This window comes from Ambystoma mexicanum, chromosome 5p, assembly GCF_040938575.1.
Source record: "Ambystoma mexicanum isolate Mex_15411 chromosome 5p, UKY_AmexF1_1, whole genome shotgun sequence".
Classification (NCBI taxonomy): domain Eukaryota; kingdom Metazoa; phylum Chordata; class Amphibia; order Caudata; family Ambystomatidae; genus Ambystoma; species Ambystoma mexicanum.
In genome coordinates, this window is record NC_090930.1 from 752,471,838 (window position 1) to 752,498,469 (window position 26,632).

At 48.6% G+C, this 26,632-nt stretch overlaps 1 protein-coding gene across 1 annotated transcript in view; it reads right to left on the reverse strand.

The window, feature by feature from the left end:
• The window catches only part of CRTAP (cartilage associated protein), a 332,976-nt gene that overhangs the window by 60,660 nt on the left and 245,684 nt on the right, over positions 1-26,632 (reverse strand). The window contains exon 6 of the mRNA XM_069613133.1: positions 137-220. Within this exon, the coding sequence (XP_069469234.1) occupies positions 137-220 (84 nt within the window). The remainder of the gene's footprint in view (positions 1-136; positions 221-26,632) is intronic.

Consider the following 26,632-nt stretch of genomic DNA (forward strand, 5'->3'; position numbering starts at 1 on the left):
GTCATGCACTATGAAGCAAAGAGATGCACTTTAATTCAGAATAGCCATCATAATAATTATTATTATTATTATAAAACAAGTCAATTCTTCCAACTGTCAAAAATGGCCAATTACAAAAATGTCTTCGGAAACATACCTCATCATCATCGACAAGGTGCTGCTTTGCAAATTCATACATTTCTTTCTGCTGAGTAGTGATGTTGAAATATAAAACTGCATCCTATGAAACAAAGAAGGTAACCTGTAAACTCAAGTTAAAATCAACAAAAGGAATCACACAGCTTTAGTGACAGGACTTTACATTAAATGCTGCATAAACGGCAAGACTTCATAATCTCAAGAAACAACCCACGATGTGGACAAGTTTTGCCTAATGCACCACTATGCTCTTATCCAACCTCCATACGCTTTACACTCAGCTCCAACATTATAGTCAGAAAAAGTATTACAAATTGAACATTTTTCTCATCTTAGGGACTCTGTGGCCCATTGTCCCCTTTCAATGATACTTTTGCATTATTAACCCTTAAGGACAGAAGCAGAGCAGTTTGGCATAGCAACAACTTTTACATTTAGGCAGAAGAGCCAAGCTACATGTGCAGAGTCTTGGCCCCTATGGTGAAGTGGCATTTCCCCACCCTCTGTGGGTTAATGTGGGGAGGTCACAGAGGTGAAGGGAGTCCCACAAAAGGGCGAAGGTACAACCCTGCAGTAGTGGGAAGTGAGCGCCTAAAGCCCAATTTTCTTTTAAATCCAAAAGATGAAAATATGCCATGTCAGACTAGGCACCACTCAATGTACCGAAGACCCAGAGAGGAGCCAGGAGTGAACGAAGGTAACCTAATGGGACAAGTAAGAAATGGTGAAAGGAAGTAACATCTAAAAAATCCTTTTATGTGTTTAAGCATTACATATCACAAAGCACCAGTTCATAGAAAGGAAAACCTACACTGGATTCCAGACAGCTAAAGAATACAATCGAGAGAGAGAAAGAGACAGAAGAGAGAGAAAGAGAACAAGAAAGGAGGGAGAAATAGGAAGAAAGAAAGAGGGAGAAAGAGGAAGAGTGAAAGAGGAAGCGAGAGAGAAAGAAAGAGAAAGAGAGGGAAAGAGAGAGAGAAAGAGAGAAGAACAAGTTACTTACCCCTGCTCCGGGGCTGGGGAAACCGGCTGGCGAACCACCAGCACTTGGTGTTCGTTGCAGTCGCAAACAGATCGATCTCGTGGCACGAGGGTAGCTCCCTGCTTAGAGAGTCGGCGACAGTGTTCTTTACTCCTGCCAGATGAAATGGAATGAGGAACATCCCCTGGGTGAAGGCCCAGTGCAACAGGTTCTGCGCCGCTCTGGAGAGTTCTGGGGATCTGGTGCCCCCCTGCTGCCTGATGTAAAACATTGTGGTGGTATTGTCATGATGACACGCACCACCTTGCCCTTGAGGGACGGAAGGAAGGACTTGAGGGCCCAAAACACTGCTCGAAGCTCCAGCACATTGATGTACAACAACTTCACGCCAGAGGCCTGTGGCTGCCGGAGGAGACTTCCAATGTGAGCTCCCCATCCTTCCAGGGAGGCGTCCGTCATGACCGTCTCCTGGACGGCGGGGTCTGGAAAGCCATGCCTCCGGACAGATGAGAGCTCACACCCCACCGCTTTATCGCTTGACGGAAGCCCTCATCGAGGATGATCTTGTCCTGGACACTCCCTGACACTTGTATCCAACGATTGTCGATGAAATCCTGTAATGGACGCATCCGTAGCCTGCAGAGTCAAATGAGAGAGATGCTCGACGACATCATGCTGAGTAGAGACTTGATGGTCCACACCGTAGCGATCCCTGTCCTCACCCTGGACAACGAAGCGCAGAAACTTGCAGTGTCCTTTGTGGATTGGGATGTGGAAGAACGCATCCTCCATGTCCAGTGACGACAGAAAGTTTCCCTCTTCGAGTTGCCCAAGCACATGCTGAAGAGTGACCATGCAGAACTTTTGGGACCTGATGTACTTGTTCAGTCGTCGGAGGTTGAGGATGGGCCTCCAGCCCCCAGTCTTCTTTTTCACGAGAAGTACCTTGAGTACACTCTGGAGCCCGAGAGCCTCTTTGGGACGAGCTCTATCGCACCTTTCCTGAGCATGGCCCAAACCTCCAGCAGCAGCTGAGGGACGTGGTTTTCCTGCCGGGCCACAGGTGGAATTTGGGGACACTTCCGTTGAAATTCTAGGGTGTGCCCATGGGCAAGAGTGTCCAGCACTTAATGGTCGGTGGAGATGGTCTTCTACATACTGACGAAGTTCCCCAGTCAGCCTCCCACCGGGGTGCCAGGGTGGGGGCCCGATGCCACGACCAGTTAATTCCTGCTTGGACGTCGAAGGGCCGCCCTGGGGCCCCTGTCGACGATGTCCTCCTTCAAAGACCTTGGAAAAGTCCCTGTTGGTTTCCTGGGCCGAGGAACGGGAGAGCTGGCGGTAGGAAGAAGAAATCCCACCAAAACCTTTGGACTTGCCTCCTGAGGGCCGAAAGGGCGGCCACCGCTGTTGAAGAGTGCCCAGAGCACGTGCCGTTTCTGTGTCCGCCTTAATGGCCGGTAGAGACTCATATGTGGCCTCCCCAAAGAGGTTGTCTCCGTCAAAGGGCATGTCCAACACCATTGTCTGCATATCCTGATGGAAGTTTGATGGCCTTGACTCAGTCACAGCGACAAAGGCAAACGCCGTTGCCCATCGGGCTGAACCCCATGTCAGCGATGTCCGTGGCCACCATGATGGCGTGGTCGGACGCCACCTTGCCGACCTCTTGTCATCGGGGTGGAAGTCCAGGATGGGAGCAATCTTGAACCACAGCTCCCGGTAGTATCGTACTACAATGGTGAGGGCGTTGGCAGCCTTAATGGTAGTGGCCGCAGAGAGCATCCGATTTCTTCCCCTCACTTTCCGGACGGGTGGACGCTGCCGAGGAAGAAGCACCAGATGACGACTTCTTGGCTGCAGCCGATACCACACAGTCCGGCACCTTGTACTTCTTCTCAAGGCGATCCCTCTTCGCCGGGGCCGTAGAAGAGTTCTTCATGAGGGACAAACTTTCGTCCCAGATGTCATCCAGGAATGGGACCGAGAGGACGGTCCCTCTCTTCGCCTTGCAGCGCTGGTATAAGAAGCCCTCCTACTCCTCAGGTGTGAGCTGGAAGAGCTCCGAAGCACTGGAGATAATAGAGTGAAAGGAGCCGATCTCGTCTGGCGGGGAGGACATGTGGGGGAGACAGGAGGTCCCCCATCCCACCGTCATCCGTGCCCCTCATCACCGTATCAGGGTCCGCCTCATCCCTTGGAGGGGGTGGAGGGGCGCGGGGTAGCAAGGATCCGTAGGGTGCCTCTTCCTCTTCTTGGTCGGTGGTTCCTCCGTCGCCAGAGGTTCGGCTGTTGCCAGAGCCACGGGCGGGACCGCTGGCACGATAGGCATCCTCAACTATCTCAGAGACCTGAGTATGCAGTGCAGAGAGAATGTCCACCGAGAGATCTCTAGGTGGCAGCTGAGGCTGGGGCGGGAGCCGAGATGGAGGCGGAATAGGCAGCTAGGGCACCGGCAGGGCGCCCAGACCCTCGTCGCCTTGCTGCTCTTCCTCGACAGTATCCTCGCCATCGGCGCGCTCGTCGTAGGGCCTGCTCCCTAAGTTTTCTTCCTCCTGGATGGTTTGTATGTGGAGATATCCGTACCCTGGAGTGGCTCTGCGCCCCCCCCCTTTCTTCGCTTCCAAGAGGGACGGTCTCGGGGAGATGACCGGAATTTTCTTCTCTGTGGTCTTCTCTATGGGCCAGAACGCAGCCTCCCTACTAGGAGGAAGGGATACCTTCACCTTCGGGGTTGCATCCTGCAGAACCGCATCAGTGACCTTCGCGAGAGACGCCACTACCGCCTCAATGGAAGGCTGGGCCTTTGCCAGGTGTACCTGGGCCTTCACGGCCAGGACCGGTCCTTTGTCCTGCTTGGCCTTCTCCTTAGGGGGAGGGTTGCCCCAATGCCCCTTGGCCTTCTCCGGCAGGTCGGTCTTGGGCTTCTCCTTGAGTTTGCCCGGATGGTCTGACTTCCTTTTGTCCGACGATCCTGAACGCTGACTGGTGACCGAAGACGCTGGAGACGTCGGATGCACCCTGGCCTCCGGGGAGCCTGCCACAACGGGCAGTGGACTTGCGGTGCTTGGCCTTCTGTTGGACCTCGGCGGGAGGTGCGCCCTCAAAGGTTTTAGAAGCACGCTCAGCTTTCTTGGAACGTGGGGAGGCATGCTCCTGGGACCCCACCCAGAGCAGGGGCCTTGGCCTGTAGCCACTCGCTCAGCCACCTATGCTAACCGTTCAGTGTGCGAGAGGGCATCTCCTGGCAAAACGCACAATCTCCCTTCTTGTGTGCCGGGTACAGGCAGTAAAGGCACTGGGAATGCCTGCAGTACGAGAAGACATTCTATAAGCCGCAGTCGGAGTAAAGCTTGAAAAGCGGGGTTGAATCCTTCTCCTCCGACATGGTCCATGCAGCGTTAGCCTGAAGAATCTTCTGGAATCCTCCACAAAGAAACTCAATGAAATCCACCCTTGAGGGGCACTGAAGAGTCCGAAAGGCTCGACTGACCAAAAAATAGAATCTAGTAAACTCTTCAAAAAAGCAAAGAAACGCAGTAAAAGCTCGAGAGCTAAACACGAGGTCTCCCAACACTTGAACGTCCGGTAAACATCTGAAGATGGCTGCCAGAGGAGGGGCTTAGGAAGAGGGCAGCCATTGGCTCGGGGCAGTATGACCCAGAGCTCAGTGATTGGTTGTTAGGAGACAGTTCAGAAATGAAACTGAAACATCATTTTTTACTGAGGATTCCCAGCCTGATGACGGGGAATATTCATGAACATGTGAATCCATGCCAGACTCCATGCTCGAAAATGAACCATCTTGATAAGGTCTTCTTTGTTACTGCCTGACCCACTTTGTAACCTGTGTACTGTATAAAAAGTTGATCATCCAGACGGAGTATGGACAATCTAGAAATGTAGAAGCTTAGAGATCTACATGGATCTAATCTGTGCCACCTCTCTTCCTCCTTGCCAGGATGAGGTGGTGGGTAAAAAGTAGGTAACACAATCTTTTGTCCTACATGAAAATCTGAAATGATCTTAGGGAAAAAAAAGACCTAGCCCTCAGGACGACCTTTCCCATGTATAATATCATAAAGGGTGGTTTAGAGGATAGTGCCTGCACTCACTCTACAGGCTGAAGTTAGGGCTACCAACAAAATGGTCTTGAACGTTAGTAACCTTAATGGGATGAATGTAGAGGTTCAAATGGTCTGCACATCAGAAAGGTTATCACCAAATTTAGGTCCCAAACGGGAACCTGAAAAGGAGATGGAGGGAACACATTGGTGAGTCCCTTTAGAAATTGTATCACAATTTTTTAAGTTTCTTCAGACGAGTGCTTAAATAGCGTTTAAATTATTCCAACCTGGAGCCCCAGATTGGCTAGGTACAGTAGAAAAGATAACACCTGAAGTGTCTTGCATAGTAAAGGGTCTACATTCTTGTCCCTGCACCAGCTGCAGAATTTGTTCCAACGGCAGCGGTACAAGGATTTCGTTGCTGGGCTTCTGGCCGAAATCAAAATCTCCATTATGTGATCCATGAGGACCAAATCCTTGTATCTCAGCCTTTCAGAAACTATGCGTGAAGGCGGAGTGTCTTGACCTCTGGATGGAGAACCTGACCCTCAATCTCTTTGTGGAAGACATATTGGAGAGCATATGGACATGTCCAGAAGGTCCAGGTACCACGTCCTCCTGGCCCAATCCGGGGCAAATAGGATCATGTGTTTCCCGAACTTTCGCTAACTCCTGATCATGTGTGAAATGACGGGAACTGGAGGAAACGCATACAGGAGAGGAAACTGCCAGTCCACCACATATGCGTCTCCTAGAGCTCCTCTTGGAGGAATATTCCTTGTAGCAGTACAGTTCACACATTTTCGGTTGATACTGGTCACTAACAGATCCACTTGAAGGGTTCCCCAAAGGGTGAAGATCTCTTGAAGGACTTTGTGGGAAACTGTGCTCTACCTGCTCAGAGTCCACCCAGTGTTCTCCCTGGCTAGGTGAACTGACAGGGAGATTCTTTCTTGTATTGCCCAGAACCTCTACTGCATCACCTCTCTGCACAGTGGTAGAAACCCTACACCACCTCTCTTGTTGAGGTAGTACATGGCCACTGTGTTGTCCGTCACGTATTATGACATTCTTTCCTCGTACAGAGGGTGGAAAGGCCTTCAGCGCAAGTCTGATTGCCCTCAGCTCCAAATAATTGATGTGTAGTTTGGACTCCGATGGATTGTCAAATCGTTGGTGTGGGCTCACCATTGCCCATGTGAGGCGACCATTGCTACAGTCATCTCCGGCCATGGTTGCCAAAAAGGTTCTCCCTTCAGAATATTGTCCTTGCAGGCCCACCAGAGAAGATCCCGTGCGACCCTGCTTGGAACCTGAAGTAGGTCTGACATGTTGCCCGAGAACTGAGGCCATTGAGTCCTGAGATCCCATTGAAGTGATCTCATTCTCAGGTGAGCCTCTCACACCAGAACAATGCAGGATATCATGAGGCTCAGCAACCTCAAAAAGTCAAAGGCCGGGAGACCCTGGGCACTCTGAATCTTGGAGACCATCAGCAGAATGTCTGAAGCCATCACCTCATGTGGCATGCTCTTTCCAAGGATTTATCCAGTACAGCCCCCATGAATTGGAGATTTTCAGATGGTGTCATATGGGACTTCTTGTAATTGAGGGAGAAGGCCAGTCTGTGAAGAGTGGCAGGTGACGCTGAGATGATCCAGGACTTGTTCAGGAGAACGTGCCCTGATAAGCCAATCGTCCAGGTAGGGGTAGACGTGAATCCCCACCCTCCTGAGATTCGCTGCCAGTACCACCATCAGTTTGGTAAAAACCCTCGGGCAGAAGTCAGAAACCGAAACTGAAAATGAGAATGGTGAACCTCAGGTATTCCCTGTGCTTGAGATGGATTAGCACATGAAAATAGGCATCCTGAAGGTCCAATGACACCATCAAATCATGGAGTTCGAGGGCCTGAAGAATCTGAGAAAGTGTGACCATCTTGATCTTGTCCTTCCTGCAGAACTTGTTCAAGTATCTCAAGTCCAAGATGGGTCTCAGTCCTGCGTCCTTTTTGGGAATGAGGAAATATGGAGAGTACCATCCTGTGTTCCTCTCCGCTACAGGTACCGGCTCTATAGCACCTTTCTCTAGCAGAGTCAAGATTTCCTGCACAAGGAGCGGATCTGGAACGCTCAAAGAATAGTTCCCCAGTGGATGTTCCGAGGTCTCTGAATGAAGGGAAAGCAGTAACCTTGGGCTATGGATTCTAATGCCCAAGCATCTGAAGTAATGTCTCGCCAATCTTTCAGATGCTGAGACAGTCTGCCTCCCACTCGCCCACTAGGGTTTCGTGACTCAATACCTCAGAGGTTTTGAGGCGGCTGAAGTTGCGGCTTTTTGTAAAGATGCCCCTGCTCGGGCGGGCTTTGCACCTCTCCCTCGTCCACCACGAGGGAATCTTCTTTGGCCTCTTTGACCAGCCATTCCTCTCGCTCTTCCAAATGAGGAGTAGTAACGAAAGGAACTAACCCTACAGGAAGGGCCACTGGGGCGAAAGGGCAGAGGCTGCCCAATCGCGGCACAAAGTTTTGGCTGCCGCCTTCGAGGTCTGCAGCTTCTCAAGGCTTTCGTCACCCTTGCTGCCAAAAAAGGTGAGATCCGGCAAAAGGCATGTTAAGGAGTAAAGATTGCACATCCGGTAGAAATCCAGACTTCCTTAACCACACAAATCTGCGAATTACGGTGCTTGCCGCCATGGCTCTGCCGATGTTGTTAGCAGAATCCAGACCCGACTGGAGACTCGCACATGGCTTCTTTACCGTCTCTAACAATAGCCAAGAAAGTATCTCTTTCCTCCCCTTCGGTAATATGCTCGGCCGCCATAGAAATACAGTCCCATAGAGTGAACAAAACTTTGCTAAGGCACGTGTGGAGTTGGCTAACTTAAGAGCCATGCTCCCCACAGAAAATTCTTCGTTGCCCATGCGTCTACCCTTTTGTCATCCCTATCCGGTGGGATGGTTGAATAAGCTGCCTGTTTTGAGGTTGCAGAAGCTGCCTGCACCACCAGACTTTCTGGGGTGGGGAGGTTAGATAAGCAGATGGGATCACTAATCGATGGGCGCCTATGGTGCCTCTTCTTTGACTTCCTGGGTGACGACGAGGAGTGGTGGGAGCCACTCTTCGACCTGGACAATGTGCTCCACACCAAGACACCATAAGCATAATCAATGCAGATCGGTTATCGATAACGTGCAACTGCAGTCCTGACACTTTTTAAACCCATTCTTCGCGGTTGTCGGTGTTGTAGATGAAGACATTTTTTATTTTTGCGAACAAAACTATTTGACGCGCGCTGCAGTTCTCGAAGCGTAAGCTTACTTGGAAAAACAGACATTAAGCCAACGGGCGCTGCGCGTGCCTTATATACCTTCGATGACATCATCCGCGAGATGGAGACCCTTGAGGGTCATTGAGTCAGCTGCAGAAAGAGAGAGAGAAGGAGAAAGAGAGAGAGAAAGAGAAGAGGCTCCAGGAGTGAGCCATCAGAGGGCTGTGACCCATCAGGTTTGAGAAGGAGCTAATCAAAAAAGGGAAAGCCCGGAGGAGGGATTATAAAAAGAAATACAAATTAGTAGGAGGTACAGCCTGGGAGAAAGGTTGGTGGTTCCTGCTGCAGTAGGAGAGCAAAAGGATCCTGCCCCCTTGATGCAGAGACAAAGGGGATTCTTTGCTTGTTTGCTGCAGTCCAGGGAAGAGGCTGGTGTAGCAGATACCAGAAGGCTCTGGATTAATGGAGAAGGCTTGAGATGGGAACAGTCCATGCTCAAGGGTTGAAACCCAAGGCCTATATGAGAGGCCTACTGTGAATCCTAAAACCCAATGTCTGGGAATAGACCTGGTGTGAAGCCTGAAATTAGGGACCCTTTCTAAACCCAGAGAACTAAATAAAAAGTCTGTTTTTTATATTAGAATAGGGATGATTTGGGGGGCCTGGTTAACCTGGGCACCATGTAAGATGCGTTTCCAGCTCATTTTGCAGCCCTGTAGATTCCTGCCCCAACAACTCCTTGTGGGAGCTCTGTGGCTCCTCTCTGGCTGATCCAGGCAGCGGGCAAGGGCTTGTTCGGCAAAGTCAGGCACACTGGAGTGTCCCACCTGGTGAAGTGGTATCACTTCACCCCCGGGCTTCCCCGGCTGGGACAGTGTGTGCATTGTGGACAGCACTGGGCCAGCAGGGTAAGCAGTGCACCATTGCTCAAGCTAACATTTGAGATCTCCAGGTTACTCCTACCCTGGTAAGCCCCCACCACTGTGCTTCTGTTGGCAACGCTGGTACAATACTGCAGTTAAGAGGCTAAATAACAGTGGAGGAAAGCGCTTATGGGATCACGGTATCATTTGTCAGCTAAAGTATTCCTTTTTGGAGAGCCCTCCCTTTTCACTCTGCTGGAAAAAAAGGCAAGCATTCTCAAATCTGCCAATTTGAACATTGGTTCTGCAGGGTTTTCACACAGTGGCTCCCGTGCCCTTACACTCAAAAGAGCAGAAATGGGTGTGGAACCTTCTAAACCTCCTTAGGGAAATGACATACTGGTCATAATGGGTGTGGGGGTGGGGGCAAGATAATCAAACACGGAGAGAGCACAGCAGCTGCGCATGTACACACCATACTTTGGATCTCCTCAGAGGCCGAAGCTTCCTCAGTTGCTTCCAGAAATTAGGAAAGAGATGCAGGGAAGTATCGCAGAAATGTCAAAGGTCTTAAATGTCTTAACCATAGATAGGCAGGTCCTGGACGCAGAGAAGCATATTGCAGAGAACGAAGATGCACTTTGCAACCAACACAAACTCCCAAAGGAAGTCAAAGCATTTGATGCCCACTCTACTGCCTTATACCAATAATGAGGCAGTGTTTGGTGCCGAGTTGGGTGCACTCTGCGGCAGTCTGCAGCAGTCTGTGAAAATTGGAGGGCCTGTCGGGATAAGCACATATTTCATATTAGCGACTTTTGTTCATTTTATTTTAAGTAATTTCAACATTATTTCTTTATGGCATAAGCATTGCGAAGCACAGCACCCGCGGTCTCTGCAGCCCCTGTGCAGCCTTGTCATACACGAGTCTCGAGCCCAGCAAGGCCCCCAATGGATCCCGCTTCTTTTCCTTCAGCACCAGTGCTACCTGAGTCTTGCATGCACTTCCATCCTCACCAACGACCCCTAATGTTAAAGCAGCAACGTCCTGCATCAGGGTCGCTGTGAACTCAGACATTCTTCCTACAAGCGTTTCACTTATTGAAAGTGCGCTTCTTTCAGCCCCTAATTTACTGTTCAATTTCGATGAGATCCCAGATAAAGCGCTCTTGGATGGCGTCCAGGCTGTGGAACTGGCACCTTTGGCGGCCACTATGTTGTAGAAACGAAGCCAGCCTCGCCCCATTTATTGGATATTAACAAGGACGTTGAACATCCCTTCACAGAGCTTCAATCCTATACTCGACTCATCAGTGATATGGCCATTTATTACAGAGAATCTCTCAGCTCGGCACTTGATTCCTCGCTTACAGGAGGAATGTTGGGAGATTCCCATCAGCTTGTCGTAATCTTTATCCCGAGTCATTTAAGAGTTCATTGGATTCCTCCATCTAATTTGTGCAGCCAACACCCAGAAGATCTGTCGGAGTTACACATGTTACCTTCTGTGGCTTAGGGAGTGTTCTGCCCAAGTTCGGACAGCGTGTGGATGCCTTTCATTAAGTGGTTTAATTCCTTGAACTCAAAATTATACGACCAGGATAGTCTACTTGTTCAGCTGAATACTAAGATCTCCTTTATTGAGGTTTTTTTTTTTTTTTTTTTTTAACTGCGTTGCAAACAGCTAGGAACTTCTTCACAGTCCCGGAGTATAGCATATATAAAAAGACCAAAACAGATTGAGTAAATTCATGTGTTGACCTCTCTAATCAACTTTTATTGCAATCAGAACCAAAACTAAATAGAGGGGGATGTATAGCTGCGGATGTCTCTATACGAGATGTTCCTGTTGCAGTACCTTCTGCTACTCCTCAACCAGTTTCAAATATTACTAGCTCGCTTTTAACACCGGTGATACTAGAGGAGGTTTGTGATCAACAAGCCTACTTTTCCCATCATAGGAAGTGCCAAAAACCTAACACAAATCCTCTCACTTTAGAGAAAAAGGCAAAACAAATCAGAAATTTGCATCAGAGGCTCTTCCTAATGGCTCAAGTATACTTCTAAAGGTCCTTAATTGTTGCCATTTATCTATTCCAAGGCAGGTTTTAGTAAAAAAAACAACAAAAAAACAGCAAGTAATCAACAAAAAACGAAACCGCATCAGTCCTCCAATTTTAATAGGGAATCACCTTTGAGCCCGGTTAATGAAGGCCCACAGGCTGAGAAGCAGTGGGACTCTCTTCATCATGGAGGAATTATTAAATGTTACTACGCATTCAGTGGTCTCTGAACTACCACAAATAATGCCCTCCATTTCACATGGTCACACTTTGCAGGTTTCTGTCCTCCCGTCACTTACCTGTGGCTTAACAACTGATGGCTGCTCAGAATCTGGGTCAATGCAGCCCTGCTAAGGTACCACGATTGTCCTCCAAAACCAGCACCCCCAGCCCTTTTGCTTTGTTTTTATTACAATGGAGCAGAAAAGATCTCAGCTCGGCCACAAACTCTCCCTCTCCAAAGAGCCATCTCAGCTTCAAGACGGGAATTGTTTGCCATTAGTAAAATCATTAGATAGCAGCTGTATGGTGCCTGATAAGGCCTGGGGTTGCAGGATTGCTGACAAAGCACACTCCAGGGATTCTTCTTTTAGGGTCCAAGGGAGATCTGTATCTGTACCAGTTGAGAGCCTACGGCAGCGGGATAATGACTGTGCTTTCCTGCTCTTTGATGCTGTTCACTTCTGACGTTTGCCTCATCTTGCAGTGAGTACTAGTTTCAAGTAGTACTGCTTGTCCCACCTGAGAATCAGACCTAGAGTTAGTGTCTAGGCAACAGTGTTTTGTAAAGGTGTGTACAGAACTCCAGGTTGCCGCTTTGCAAATGGACTTGACAGGAACATTTTCAATGAATGCTATGGAAGCCCCTGTGCCCCGAGTAGTGTGTGCTCTAGGCTTAAAGGGTAGATCTCTCTTGGAACGTTTGTAGCAGAGTGTGATGCAGTTGACAATCCATTTAGAGATAGCTGATTTAGAGAGAGGGTCCCCTTCTCTACCAGCTGCCACTGAAACGAAAAACTGGTTTGTTTTCCTTAGTGGTTTAGTTCCTTCCAAATAGTACATGACTGCCCTGCACACATTAGTGTGTGTAGGCTTTTTTCTGCCACGTTGGTAGGGTTCTGGAAGAATGTAGGCAGTTCTGTAGATTGGCGCACATGGAACTTTGAAATTAATTTAGGCGCAAACCTTGGGTGAGTGCGCAGAACTACCTTATCTCTGAATTCTAACAAAAGGGTCTAGAATAGAAAGAGCCTGTAGTTCACTAACTCTTCGTATGGAAGTGAGTGCCACTAGGAAGGTTGTCTTTAAAGTGAATGCTTTTAGGCTTGCTTTGTGCGTAGGTTCAAAGGGAGACCCCACAAGTCTGGTTAACACCACATTAAGGTCCCATCGGGGACCTGGGTTGGAAATGGGAGGATACATTCTCTTAACCCCTTCCATAAAAGCTTTAATCACTGGGATCTTCCACCAAGACACTTTCTGCTGGGACATAGTTTAGGCTGAAAGTGCAACCAGGTGAACCTTTAGGGAACTGAATACAAGACATGAGTTCAGCAGGTGTGCCAGGTATAACACAATGTGTGTAGGGGAACATTCAATGGGATTGATGTCCTTTGTATTACACCATATGACAAAGCGTTTCCACTTATTGGAGTAGCAATGTATGGTGTTTTTGTTTCCTTGCCTCTCGGAGTATTTCCATGCTTCTCAGAGGAAGCTGGAGATGCCCAAACTCTAAGATTTAGGAGCCAGGTCACCAAGTTGAGAGTTTGCGGGCATGGATGGAGTGTTTCCCCCCCTGTCCTGAAACAACACATTGTAAGGACAAAGCAGCTTCATTGGGGGAAAGAGACATTTCCATCAGATGGGAGAACCAGGGTTGGCGTGCCCATAATGGGGCCACCAACATCATGGTCACTGGTTCCTGGTGCATCTTGTGCAAAATCTTGTGGAGTAGGTGAGTTGGGGGGACCATGTTATCCAGAGACTGTTCCCCTTGGACCGGCTCCGAGGGTACCTGGAGGTGTAATCTGGGCATTGCGAGTTCTCCAGAGTTGCGAACATGTCGATCTCTGGGAAACCCCATTCTGCGAAAACGTGTAGTCGCCATTCGTACTCTAAGGGCAGTGGGAAGTCTCGGCTGAGCATGTCTGCCAGAAGATTGAGTACCCCTGGAACGTTTTGAGACCATAGAAACATCTTGTGTTTGAGAGCCCACTTCCAAATGTTCTGAGATAGTTTGGACAGCCCTGTGTGCCTGAGTGCCCACCTGTTTGTTCAGATAGTACCTGGCTGTGGTGCCGTCCATGAGGACCAGTACTGTCTTTCCCTGTAGCTGTGTCTGAAAGGCTTTCAGTGCTCTGAACACCGCTAGTAGCTCCAACAGGTTTATGTGGTTGGAAGCTGCTGCTCAGGGCCAAACCGCATGCGCTTTCTGTTGAAGAAGGTGAGCCCCCCACCCCGTGAGGGATGCGTCCATCGTGAGAGTGGCTTCTACTGCAGGGGTGGTGAAGGTTTTGCCCTTCAAGAGGTTTTCCTTAGATCACCACCTCAGAGAGAGAACGAGGGCTACCGAGACAAACACTAGATTGTCCAGTAGTCCACTGGACTGACACCATTGGCTGTTTAGCCACTCGTGCATCGGGCGCAAACGCGCGTGAGGAACCAAGTAAATGCAGGACGCCATAATACTTAGCAGTCGCATGGCCTTGCGGTACCGCCACCTCGCGACCGGCTACATTTGATTTGAAACAGCATGTTTTGAACCCTCTTGTTGGAGGGGAAGACGAGCCCGTCTTCTGTCCGAATAAGAGCCCCTAGAAACTGCTTGACTTGACTGGGGTTGAGGCTGGATTTCTTCTCGTTTATGGACAATTGCATACTGAATAAAAGGTTGACCATCCTTTGAGTATTTGCTAAGCATGTTTGGTAGGGGTCCACTGTTATGAGCCAGTCGTCGAGGTGAGGATAAATTGGGATGGATTGCCTGCGCAGGTGAGCCGCTGCCACTGCTAGTACCTTTGTAAATACCCTTGGGGCTGAGGCAATGCCGAAGGGAAGGACCTTGAACTGATAGTGCTTGCCCTCTATCATGAACCTTAGGTACTTTATGTGTGCCGGCAACATTGAAATATGAAAGTATGCATCTTTCATGTCCAATGTTGCCATGTAATCCCCTTTCAAGAGAAGAGGAATTACTTTTTGCAGCGTCAACATACAAAACTTTTGGGGTTTGACAAACTTGTTCGCTGGGCCCAAGTCTAGCACAGGGCGCATGGTTAGATCCTTTTGGGTACAAGCAAGTACACTGAATAAATACCCTTGTTTACCTGTAGAACGGGGACAACTTCGATGACACCTTTTTCCTGCAGGATCTTGACCTCTTGTAGCAGTATCTGGAGGTATTCTGGTGTCAGGCGCCTGGATCTTGGGGGTTTGTACCAAGGTGGCTAGCTGAACTCTATACAGTACCCGTGGGTGACAGTCTTGAGCACCCACTGGTTCAATGTGATCCTCTCCCACGCATGCAGGAAAGATGTTAGTCATCCTCGACAGGGGATGCAGACTCGAGAGTCATTTTTGACCAGAGGCCAGGGAACCTCTAGGGGTGGCATTGCGACCCCTTCCCTTTCCCTGATGTCCTCTGGGAGGGTAAGTAGTGGGGGTGTTAGAACCTTGTCCCGAAGACCAGTTGTTCCCTGAGCCATACTAATTATGGGGAGGGGGGACATTGATAGGATTGGCCGCGAAAGGAGCGGCGAGAACTCCCCCCCCCCCTTTTAAAAGGTCTTTAGGTAATTTGGTTCAGGAACTTGAGGGTCTCATGTTCTTTTTTGGCGGTCTCCAGTGCCTCGTCCACTGCCTTCCCAAACAGATTGGAATCTTCCACGGGTTTGTTAATCAATGATGCCCGAGTCTCGGGTTTAAACCCGGAATTTCTCAGCCAGACATGGCGCTTTAACAGGTTACCTTGTGCCAGGGAGCGACCTACTGTTTCAGCAGCATCCAATGTATTCTTGAGAATGTTGTGATTAACTTGTTTGCCCATCGTTACGATTGCAAGTAGGCGGGTGCACACTGGTACTGCAACCTCCCGCAGACCCTCTTGCATCAGGCTCCACTGGACATCTGAATAACTAGCCAATAGGGTGGTATCATTGGCTATTTGCATGGAGTAAGCCGCAGCAGTGGTTATTCTCTTCCCCAGAGCATATACTCTCTTACACTCCTTGTCCACAGGCGCGTCGCCACCAGACAAGGGGACCCCCACCCTCTTCCTCGTAGTCATGACCACCAGAGAATCTTGCATAGCATGACCTCTGATATATAGGGGATCGGTATGGGAGGGTCAAAATACTTTCTCCACTCTGGGATCAACAGCTCTAGTCTGACAGGCTGTTAATAAAGAGGGGGCTATACGCCTCTTGATGGAATTGAGAAGGGGGAATAGCTTGGCTAGCCGGAAGCTTCTCTTTTATAATGTCCTCCATGAAATCAGAGTCAATAACAGCCTCCTGTCTGGCTATCTGGAAGTGCTCTGCTGCCTTCCTGAGAATGACATTAAACGCCATTTGGTCGTCCACAGGAGAAGCCTGGCGCACAGGTGGAGACGATGGAGAGTCAAGACCAATGGCATCCTGGTCCAGGGTTGGAGTCGGGGATAGCCATTGTGGGTTCTCACAAACAGGTTGCTCATCTCCCCCAATTCAGTGTGTGATCACGAGGATCATCAAAAAGATCATCCCCCTCTGTGTAAGGAGCTTGTGCATAAGTGTCCTGCGCATAAGGGTCAGGAGAAACCTCTTCAGGGTCTGAAAGATTGAAGACCTCCTCCTGGAGGGGGTCTGAGGTCCTCTGATATTTAGTTACCGAGGGTACAACATAAGGGGTCTCTTCAAAAGGACATTTTGGGGTAAACCTCTCTGAAAAATCTACAAATTTCTCTAGCTTGTTCAGACACCCCTCAAATTATTTCTCCCTAGTCCATTTAGATGACCCAGAAGTGTCTAAAGGGGAAAAAATAATCCTCTAGAAGATCCTGTAGTTGAGAACTTCAAGCTTTTTCACTGAGAGTCTTGGACAAAGACTGGGGACCCTTTGTAAAATCCTGATGCTGTTTAGGGCATTCTGGCGGGTCTTTCGGCGTACTTTTGGGCCTATCCCGCGTTCAAATATGTGCTTCGACGTGTCTTTGCATTTATCAGCCACTGAGACAATCTTCGCGAGGCTTTCGCTGATGCTCAGCATCACGGGAAGGTGTTTAGACTGAGAGGGCAGTTGCGTCGAAACATTCGCACGACCAGAGATTTCTTAAGCGTCGGCAAAATCTTAGAAGGCGTGTTGATGTGGGATTTGGTGCTGGCGCCCTTAGTTATAGAGTGCCTGGACACATGCCGCTGACCCAGTTGCGGTGAGGGCTGCTGATTTGTGAATCGGCGGGTGTCGAAGAAACCGACACAACCATTAGCGCCTTTGACCGATTCGAGTGAGAGACCAAAGCGGTACCAGGGGTTGTGTATTTAGTTCCATGTGATGTGGGTTCCTCCTCGTCGCCGGTGTGTGACCTCCCCATAGCATGACTTGCGTCGTGCCTATCGGAGCCGGACAGCTTGGAGCGAGTGTGCTCCGTTGTCAGGTCAATGGCGTCCGTATTAGAGCCATGGTCGTCGCTATATGCCTCATCGCTTTCGGCGGCTGTGGCAGCGGGGGAAATACCCTCGGCCTGCGACATTGCCTACGCCGGCCACCGTTTCACACAACGCTCCCTTACGGTCTTAGGACGAAGGAGCGTACAGTGGCGACAGGACGCTTCAGCGTGGTTGAAGGGAAGACACTTATTGCACCAAGGGTGCTTGTCTTTCCAGGGAAATTTTCCCTTACAGGAAGGGCAAAGTTTAAATGTACTCTTGTCCATAGCGCAAGGTAATAGAAGCAACGACTATACCAAAGGAGCAAAGAGAGGGGCAAAGGAAAGACATTCTTAAAAGAAGCAAACCCCAAACCCCACTTCCCCTATTGTGTAGGCCGGCCAGAAGGTCCGGCCACGTGGTCGACAGCATCGACCGGAACGGCAGCCGTTGAAGTCCGCTGTTCTGTCTTCGGCTGCGGTTCAGTAAACGTCGAAGAAAGGACAAATGTTGTATAAATGACCAAAGGTCGGGATTTTTACAAATTGTAATTTTTGATAGAGCTCTGCATAAGGCGACCAGCTAGCTGGGTGGAAAAAAACAATCTGAGGGACATTGACGCGTGAAGATTTCTGGGTACACTACACATCACTTTAGGGATATTGTTACAGACACGCCTATGCCGACGTCCCCTTTCAATCCTTGAAAGACAAGATGCAATACTCTGCAGTTACCACTAGATGTCAGACTATATGCACAGCATGTGATTCTAAGCAGATTAACAAGCATCAGAAATCACAATTGTGATTTAGTAATTTCGACTGTGTGACAACACATTGTTAAACGTTTGTTGCATCATCCTTTATCATTAATTGCTAAGAAAGAAACTATTTACACAATAGAAATCTGACCTTTTTGCAGTGATCCAAAACACACATTTTCTAAAACTATACTCCATTTTGGAGTATTTTGTATTTGTATTTATTTTTATTTATATAGCACTTTACACCAAAGCGCTGCACATTATAACAACAGGATACATGAGAAATAACTTTATAACAGTAACAGTAGAAGCAATTAAATTGAGAATCAGTCCAACAAAACAATAAGTAGAGCAATTAGCTGGAGGAGAGAAGAAGAGGAGTGCAGTAGAAATGAGAGGGAGAGGGGGAGAGAGAGAGAGGGGGAAGGGAAAGGAAGGAGAGAGGGGAGAGATTGGGGGGAGGGAGGGGATACGGAGAAGATCAAGGAGTTAAGGCAAGTAGTGACAATCGTTGTTTAAATTCTCCTTTGAATTCTCACACTGTGTGCTAAAGAGAGATCACGTCAGTTGTTATTAGCATCATTATTGTATTTTAATGGCCATCTGTGGACATTGCAAGTGCTTCATTGATTTAGTAATGTAGTCCGGGCTAATATAAGGGAGATATTCTCCCTCCACATAAACCTTATCCATACCCATTCTCTGGATTGTTCTGTATCACCCATGTTAAATTTACCAAGTGATTTAATTCGGTTTGAATTTTGGACAAAAAAGGACCAAGTGTTTCAATGTTTCCTGATTTGCCTTTTCTGTGCAAAGACGACATTGACCCATTTCCACTTTCTCAGCTTGTTTTTGCCAGTGATAGCTACGCTCCTGAGTGTGAAATTGATTCAAGCGGAATCAGAGGTAGAGATCGCAAGATTTTTCACACAGGAAACATAAAAGATATTTCACATGCGGTTTTTATAAGTGGTGTTGTCCTCAATCATGACCGCCCAATCTAGTTCAAAGTGTTTCTTTTTAATGTATGGCAGGCTGGATACAAGAACTACAGACTTGCATTTAACTTTCTTAATAAGTTTGTCATCCTCATCTCAAACCTCATGATGGGTTTAGGTTGATCCTCATTCAGCATTCTGGCAAGATCCTGATACATTTAATTGCTCGGGGGATTCAACATTTTGGCGTAATTATTGAGCATTCGCCATTGAAATTTGGACGAAAGTGAGTTTATCCCTAGCACATGCCTTATAATAAAGTTGGGTATGGCTAGAGCTAGGCCCAAAACCTGTTCCCATACCTTCCCCTGCACTATGTCAAGTATCCTGTCTAGGTTCAACAAACAGAAGTCCAGTCCATACAAAATGATGGGTTCAACTTTTAATAGATAGAAATCGATCACAGGCATCATGGAATATTTGCAGTACTTCCTTCTTATAATTTTTAACAGAGACGAGTGGCCTCATTTTCTGATTGATGTTCGATTCCCACATAGTCAGAGAGGTGCTGTCAGAGATTGTGTATCCTAGGGATCTTAATGAAAGTGATCTTTCAATCTGTGTGTCTGCAATGATCCATTTAAATGTTTTAATCCTTTTTCTGTTGGCAAAAATCATTAGGTTTGATTTGGCAGGGTTTACTAATAAGTTATACTTGGAGGCATAACTAGCAAATTGGTTTAATTTATTCTGTAACCCATACAGGGTCTGGTCGAATAGGATGAGATTGTCCGCAACACCCATCCAATGCAAATCGGAGAGGACCAAGTATTCAAGGTTTAAATACATTCTCTTGGTGAAACTATGTTTCCAAGAGCAGTAAAGTGAAATTGACTTTACTTACATTTTGTAAGTTCTAGACCTAGCACACACTATCTTACCATAGGGTGCTGGAGGGGTTACTTAGTATCCCCTTTGTCTAGTTTCTCAGGTAACATTTCTATATTACCCTTTCTACAATTAATGGTTGGTGGCAGCGGTTTACTGTTTTCTACCATTGTGTGTTTTTACCGTGGGCTGCAATTGCAGCCTTGGTAAAGCACCCCTGGGTGCCCATTTTGTCAAAATGGCCCGCTCTTCTTTTTTTGCCATTTCTCGCTGGAAAGGTCCTTCTAGAGATTTACTCTGCACGCCAAACCAGGTTTGGCCCCTTTGTTCGTTTTGTCTTGAAGTATGTCTGGCAGGAAGTGAGGGAGGTGTCCGAAACTCCCCGTCCTTAATCCCCTTGGATTACAGGGTTACAGGAATGCACCCAAAAGTGATTGGCCGGCTGGCTATCCGGCAAGGACAGCCACCCTGCTGTGTGATTGGCAGCTAGGTTGGAATGAATGGGAGAAACCTGCATAAAAGGCAAGGCTTTTTGGCTTGGAAGGCAGAGTAGACCACCGGACAAAGGAATCTGAAGAACTTGGAAGAGATGCTTGCTTTAACTCCTAGAACGTTGGTTTGGCGATGAAGCCCTGCTGCTGTGTTGAAGCTCCGAATTTGCCTCGACTAGAGAAGCCCTGCAAGGACGACTTCTCCCCTTGAGTTGGTGGGACCAATCAACTCAAAGTGAACTCGTTTGGACATCCTCTCGAAGCTGGCTGTGCTTCCACTGCTGCTACTGCTGGAACCAAAGTGCCAGGGATAGGAACACCAAACGGAGTGCATCACTTTTAAGTTCGGACCCGAGCCTCAGGAAAACCCTACAGACTCACTCCAAGCAGGACTGACCAAGTCTGAGCCACCTAAACAGAGTGTTGGACCCCAGGTGTGCGAAAAGTCTAGTGTGGTATAAGAGTCCGGAGTGGTGCTATTTGCTGAGACACGAAGAGCTCAAACCACAAAGTGCTGTTGAATTGAAGTTTGTCCTTTGCTGCAGCGGACCGTCCCATTGCAGTGTAGGAGTCCCCAGAAGTCCTCCCTCTTTCTCCATGACTGAGGCCCATGAACAGCAGAATCTACAGTGCTGCACAGGAACAGAGCCAGCTGGAACCATTTCTTCTAACCAAAGGTACTGTAAATCAAGGGGACTTAACTTTTGTTGTGTAGCCTTACTTGTTCTCAATTGAGACTGGTTGTGGCTGCTCCTGTAGAGTTGCTTGCATCTTCTACCCCTCACAAGCCTCCCAGCTTTTGATCCTACATTGATTCTACTTTTTCTACAAAGACTTCAAAAACATTGTGCAAGACTTTTACTTACCTGCAAGAAGTGCTTCAGCTCACCTGGACTTTTGCCCAATTGACATTGGCTGGCCTGGCACCCTGAATGACTTCTCTCCTCTGCTTGTGTCTTACCTTCCCTCCAGAAGAAGGGCTAACTAACTTTGCAGTGGGGGTTCAAAGGTACTTACCTGCTTCAGAATATTTGTATGATCTCTTATCTTATTCTGAAACCTCTTTACGTGAACACTCATCTCAGTATTGCTCTAAATGTACCAGTGATATATTAATGTCCACAGTGTCCTAACAATTTAAGTCACCTGAGGGTGTAGCAAGTGTGTGTGCCATCCCAAATGGGTACTTGCTGATTTAGAGAAACTAAGAGCGTGTACTTTGAAGTGTATTTGTTTGTTACTATTATATTGCCCCTTCTGAAGAAGGCGTATTCAAACTGACAGCTAAATAAATTAATAATTGTTTAATCAAGAAACCTTCCGTGTAAGTGTTTGTTTGGATACTTGTCACTGTGAATCTCTGTGCAACTCCCCTACTGCTCACATTGACCCCTCTTGAGATAAGCCTGGCTATTCAGCCACACTACCAACCTGTGTAGTACAGACTTATACCAAAGGTTGGGTTCCTATTGCCAGAAGGACAAGGTTGTTGTAGGGCACCCAAAGGATACTGCACCAAATCTTGCGCAACACAACTTTAAAATGATCACTTGATGCTGCAAGTGTTGTATATTTAAGATAGTTTATAGTTTCCAATTGGTTTGTGATAGTGTAGCATTTTACATAAAAAAAAAACATTAGGCATTGTAAATTCCTGAAGCATTGATGATCAAAGCGAATGTATTTATGGATTTGGTCAACTGGAATGCGTGGATTATTAGCTAATCTCTAACCTCTAACCTTTCACACAAACATCTCCAAAATCATTGGAAACAATAGAATGCAAAAGAAAGAACACTTGTGGAGACAGCACAAGGGCTACAAAGTACAGCTTTTGCCATTTGTTGCAACTAGCATGCAGGTAGCAGCATTTACGGTATAGAACTATATCGTGAAACACATCAAAGTGCCAGGTTTTAGAAACTTTCCAGCTAATCACAGAGTTAAAGTTAAAAAAAAACAAAAAAACCTTTCAGTTCATTTCAAAGAACTTCTTGGCATGGAAACAGTTGTGTAATCCCCAGCATCCTCAGGCTCTCATTGGGAGTTTTTCAAAGATATGTTGTAACGCCAAGCGCACATTACGCATCAATCAAAGGAGAGCAGCAATACGCACAGAGTGATTCTGGGCATAAAAAAATAAATTAAAAAAAAAGAAATATTACATTAAGAGTGTGAATGGAGCCCGCTGCACAGGCTGATATTTCCCCCAGCAGCTTGCTTAGTCCAAGCAACCCAGGCTCATCATAGCACATTATAAGGGCTCAAAAGCATCCCAGAGTACCTCCCCTGAATGAGTGAGGAGTGGGCAGAGAAGCCCACAGAGGAGGATACCGATTTATCCCTCAGCTTTAAGAGAGTCTTAGGAGACCCCCTCTCTGAAGCTGTGTCACAGGGAGTGTAGCCTCTCACACAGCGACTACACATACTGGAAGCTACGATAGCCAAGCAGAAAGCGGATCACAAGACTTCCAGGACGAGACAGGCAGACCTATAGGGCCTTCATATTGTCTCTGTGCTCCCTCCCTTCTCCTCTTCTCACATTAATGGTGACACCCGGTGGGACACCCTCCTGGCATCCTTCCATTTCTCTAAGGTCATCATTAATGTTAACTCTAATGGGACTGTCCTTGTCTTTCTTCTTCTGCTGTCCCCTCTCCCCTTTCCTGGACTACCTCGCCTCCCCCTTCCGCTGCTCCTTGGCTACTTTGCCATCCTCTTCCCTCTCTGTCCCCTCTCGGGCACCTTCTACACCTCCGCAAGACGTACCTCTGCTCTGTACCCCTCCCCGGAAGTCCTTCAAGGATGACAACCGTCTCCATATTGCCACTCTAAACTCTCGCTCTGCTGTCAAACACTCATCTGATATCTGCCGCCTTCTGAAAGAACTTGATCTTGATATCACTGAGACATGGTTCACGGCCAGCTCTGTCACAAGCTTTGATATGCTCCTACCTGACGGCTAAAAGATCCTCTCTGCACCCAGGTCCAACCGCTCTGGTGGGGGTGTAGCCCTGATCTTCCCCGAGTGTATTTGTGCCTCTGTCACTCCTACGCAGGCCTACTCCTCCTTTGAATGCCTTGTCTGCAGGCTCTCTCTCTCTCCCCTAGCCATTCACTCACTGTGGCTACTCTATCGGCCACCTGGTCAGATTTCACCCCCCTCTGGGCTGATCTCTCCGCCTCACTCCTGGCCTCCACTACTCAACTCTTCCTTCTTGAAGACTTCAACATACACCTGGATGCCTCCTGTCCTCCCTCTGGACTCTTTCGCGACCTCTGTGACTCTCACTCTCCATTCTCCCCTCTGGACCAACTCACTCTGCAGGGCACACTCTGGATGTTCTGATCACTTCAGACCTTCCCCTCTCTGTCCCTCTCACCACTCCTCTCTCCCAGAGTGATCACTTTCTCCTCTCCTCCCACCTCACCCTCCCTACCCCTCAGGCCAAGCCACTTCCATCACTGCCACCCATCTTCTCGGTCACCCGACCCATGAAGCTTGTGTCAGCTGAGGCTTTCGCCACCACCTTCTCACCTCCCCTTCCCCCTCGGGCTGACTCTCATCCTGACACAGCCCTCTTCACGCTCCACTCTGCTATATCTGATACTATTGATATCCTTGCCCCTGTCATGAGAATCTGCTGGAAGCCCAAAGCCAAGTGCAACTCCTGGTTCAACTCAGACCTCGTCACCCATAAACTCAAGTGTAGGGCGGCCGAGAGGAAATGGCGTGCTTAATGTACATCCTCTGACAAGCTGGCCTGCCGCCTGCTCCAAAGGCAATACCGGCTCTCTGTCCTAACCAAGAAGAGAGCGCATATCCAAGCCCGCGTCTCTGCAGCATCTAACAACTCGGCTGAACTCTTTAAAATCTGCAAGGAACTGGCCAATCCTGCCGCAGTCTCTACCTCTCCTGTCCCCTCCCAGGTCCTCTGTACGGCACTGGCTTCCAATTTCATCTCTAAAACTCAGGACATCCTGTCCTCTCTCTCCTCCTATCCCCTCCCTCCCTTCCCCCACCCCCTGCTCTTCCTCTGACCTTTCTGCAGCCTCCTCTCCTCCCTTCTCTGCTTTTCCCCTGTTCTCCGCTGACAAGGTTTCTAGACAAGTCCGATCTATTAAAGTCTTGTCAAAACAGGTTCACCCCTGTTGCTCCAAAACTATGAAGGACCAAATGGACTCCCTGGCTCCTGCCCTGGCTGATTTCTTCAATCACTCCTTCGCCACTGGAATCTTCCCATTCGCCCTGAAGCACTCCCTTGTGCACCCCCTTCTTAAGAAACCCTCTGCCGACCCCTCCTGCCCAGCTAATTATCGCCCCATCTCCATCACTCCCTTCCTGGGCAAGCTCCTGGAGAAACTGGCCATCTCCCAGCTTAAACTCCACACTGAATCTGTTGGCTGCCTTCATGACCATCAGTCTGGCTTCAGAGCTGCCAGAAGCACAAACTTCTCTCCTGAATATCCGTGAAGGCCTGCTCTCCAACATCGACTCTAAAACCCCTTGAGTCCTCATCCTGCTTGATCTCTCTTCTGCCTTTGATGCAGTCAACCATGCCATCCTGCTTAACCGTCTCCGTGATAACCTGGGTATCACTGGTCAGGCTCTGGCGTAGCCGACTTCTTTCCTCTCGAACCGACCCTCCCAGGTTCAACTTGGGTCCTTCCTCTCTCCTATCTTTTTCTCTAACTGTGGTGTCCCCCAGAGGTCTAACCTCTCGCCCTGGCTGTTCAACCAATACCTGGCACTCCTGGCCCACCGCATAGCTGCTCTCTGCCCCAACTTTCAGTGCTACGCGGATGACACTCAGCTCATCTTCAGGCTACCCACGGCCTCCTCCTCTGCTTCCCTCATCTCTGACTGTCTGTCTGCTATCCAGGAGTGGTGTGCTGCCAAGGACCTCTTCCTTCATGCCAGTAAGACTGAGATTCCCATTGGCACACCCGCTCCCTCCTTTCCTGGAGCTCTCTGGGCGACCTCTCTTGGCCCCCTTCCTGCTCCCACCTGCAAGGCTTAAAATCTTGGGGTGATCTTCGACTCTACACTCTCCTTCTCTACTTACATCTCCGACGTCTCTAAGAAGTCACACTACCAGCTGCACCTCCTCAGAGGTATGCTTCCTTTCCTCTCCTTCCCCCAGAAGCTCACTGTCTTCAGAGCTCTGGTTCTCTCCAGGCTGGACTCTTCCAACAGCCTCTTTCTAAATCTGCCTGCCTCTACTCTCTGCCCTCTGCAACTTATCCAGAACAGGACTGCGAGACTTGTCCTTAGTCTCAAGCCCAGGGATTGTAACTCTCTGGGACTGAAATCTCTGCACTGGGTCCCAGTGGCTGGGAGGATTAAGGTCAAAACCCTATTCATCGTCCACAAGGCCTTCTGGAGCCTGACGCCTCAATACCTTCAACTCTCTTTTCCTAAATACCTTCCTTCTCGAGCTCTTTGCTCATCTGCCTCCAATTCCCTCAGGGTCAGTCGCTTCTCCAAGCAACGAGTTGGTGGTAGATCTCTTTCTTCGGCTGGGGCCTCCCTCTGGAACAGCCTTCCTACCTCCCTGAAACTTGAGAATCATCTTCGGTTCCGTAAGCACCTCAAAACTTTTCTATTTGCATATGCGTTTTCTCCTCCTCTCCCTGGCTGATTTCCTGGCTGACAATGAAACTGCACTGGTTACTTGGCCACCCTCTGATCTCGGGCCCAGGTCCACTCCCCCGCCAGTCGCACTCTTGCAATGCCTTCCTGGCAACCCCCACACTTGGTGACTGTTTTCTGTATCCCTACGGTCCCTCTTCCAGCACTTGACAGCCTGCACTTACCCTCTCACTTGCCACCTGCTGGCCGTACTTTTACTTATTGTTTATTTATTGTCTTATCCCATGTACTGCACTGTCCTCTCCCCCTTCCGCTCCGCACTTCTCCTCCTTCCCCTTCCCATGCACTTGTGCGATCGGAATGACACCTGGCCTCGTAGGATTGTTGTCTGCCTTACCTCTGTTCCCCCTCCCTGGCCTCGTCGTGCCTTGAAACACTTGTGTATAGGCGCGTTATAAATGCCACATCATATCAGATCATACAGGGTTTGACCATGAGGGGTGTAAAAAGGCTCGGAAGAGGCCATCCTCTTCGACCCCCCTCCCTCCCCCCGAGCCAGAAAGAAGGGGCTGACTCGGTACCCCAAGAGGTGGTTGATCCTGTCAGCAGGCTTAAGAAAGCCTTTTTGCTGAATGTGGCAGTGCCACAACCACAACCCCCTACCCCAGGGGTGAACACTTTAGGGGATGAAGACAGCGGTTATCCTGATGACGAATGAAAGGAAGAGGAGGAAGAGGTCCTCAAGGATCCCTGAGCAAATGGCCCAGCTCCGGAAGAAGAGATTAATATGGGCGACATATTCGACCCAGAGGCTATACAGCACCCCAAATCCATAGAATGGTTGCAGTCACCTACAGTGGCCCAGTACATGTCGCAGCATATCAGAAAGCCGCTGGACAGGGACGTTCGCTCATGAATGATAGCAGAATGTCCCAGGCAAAG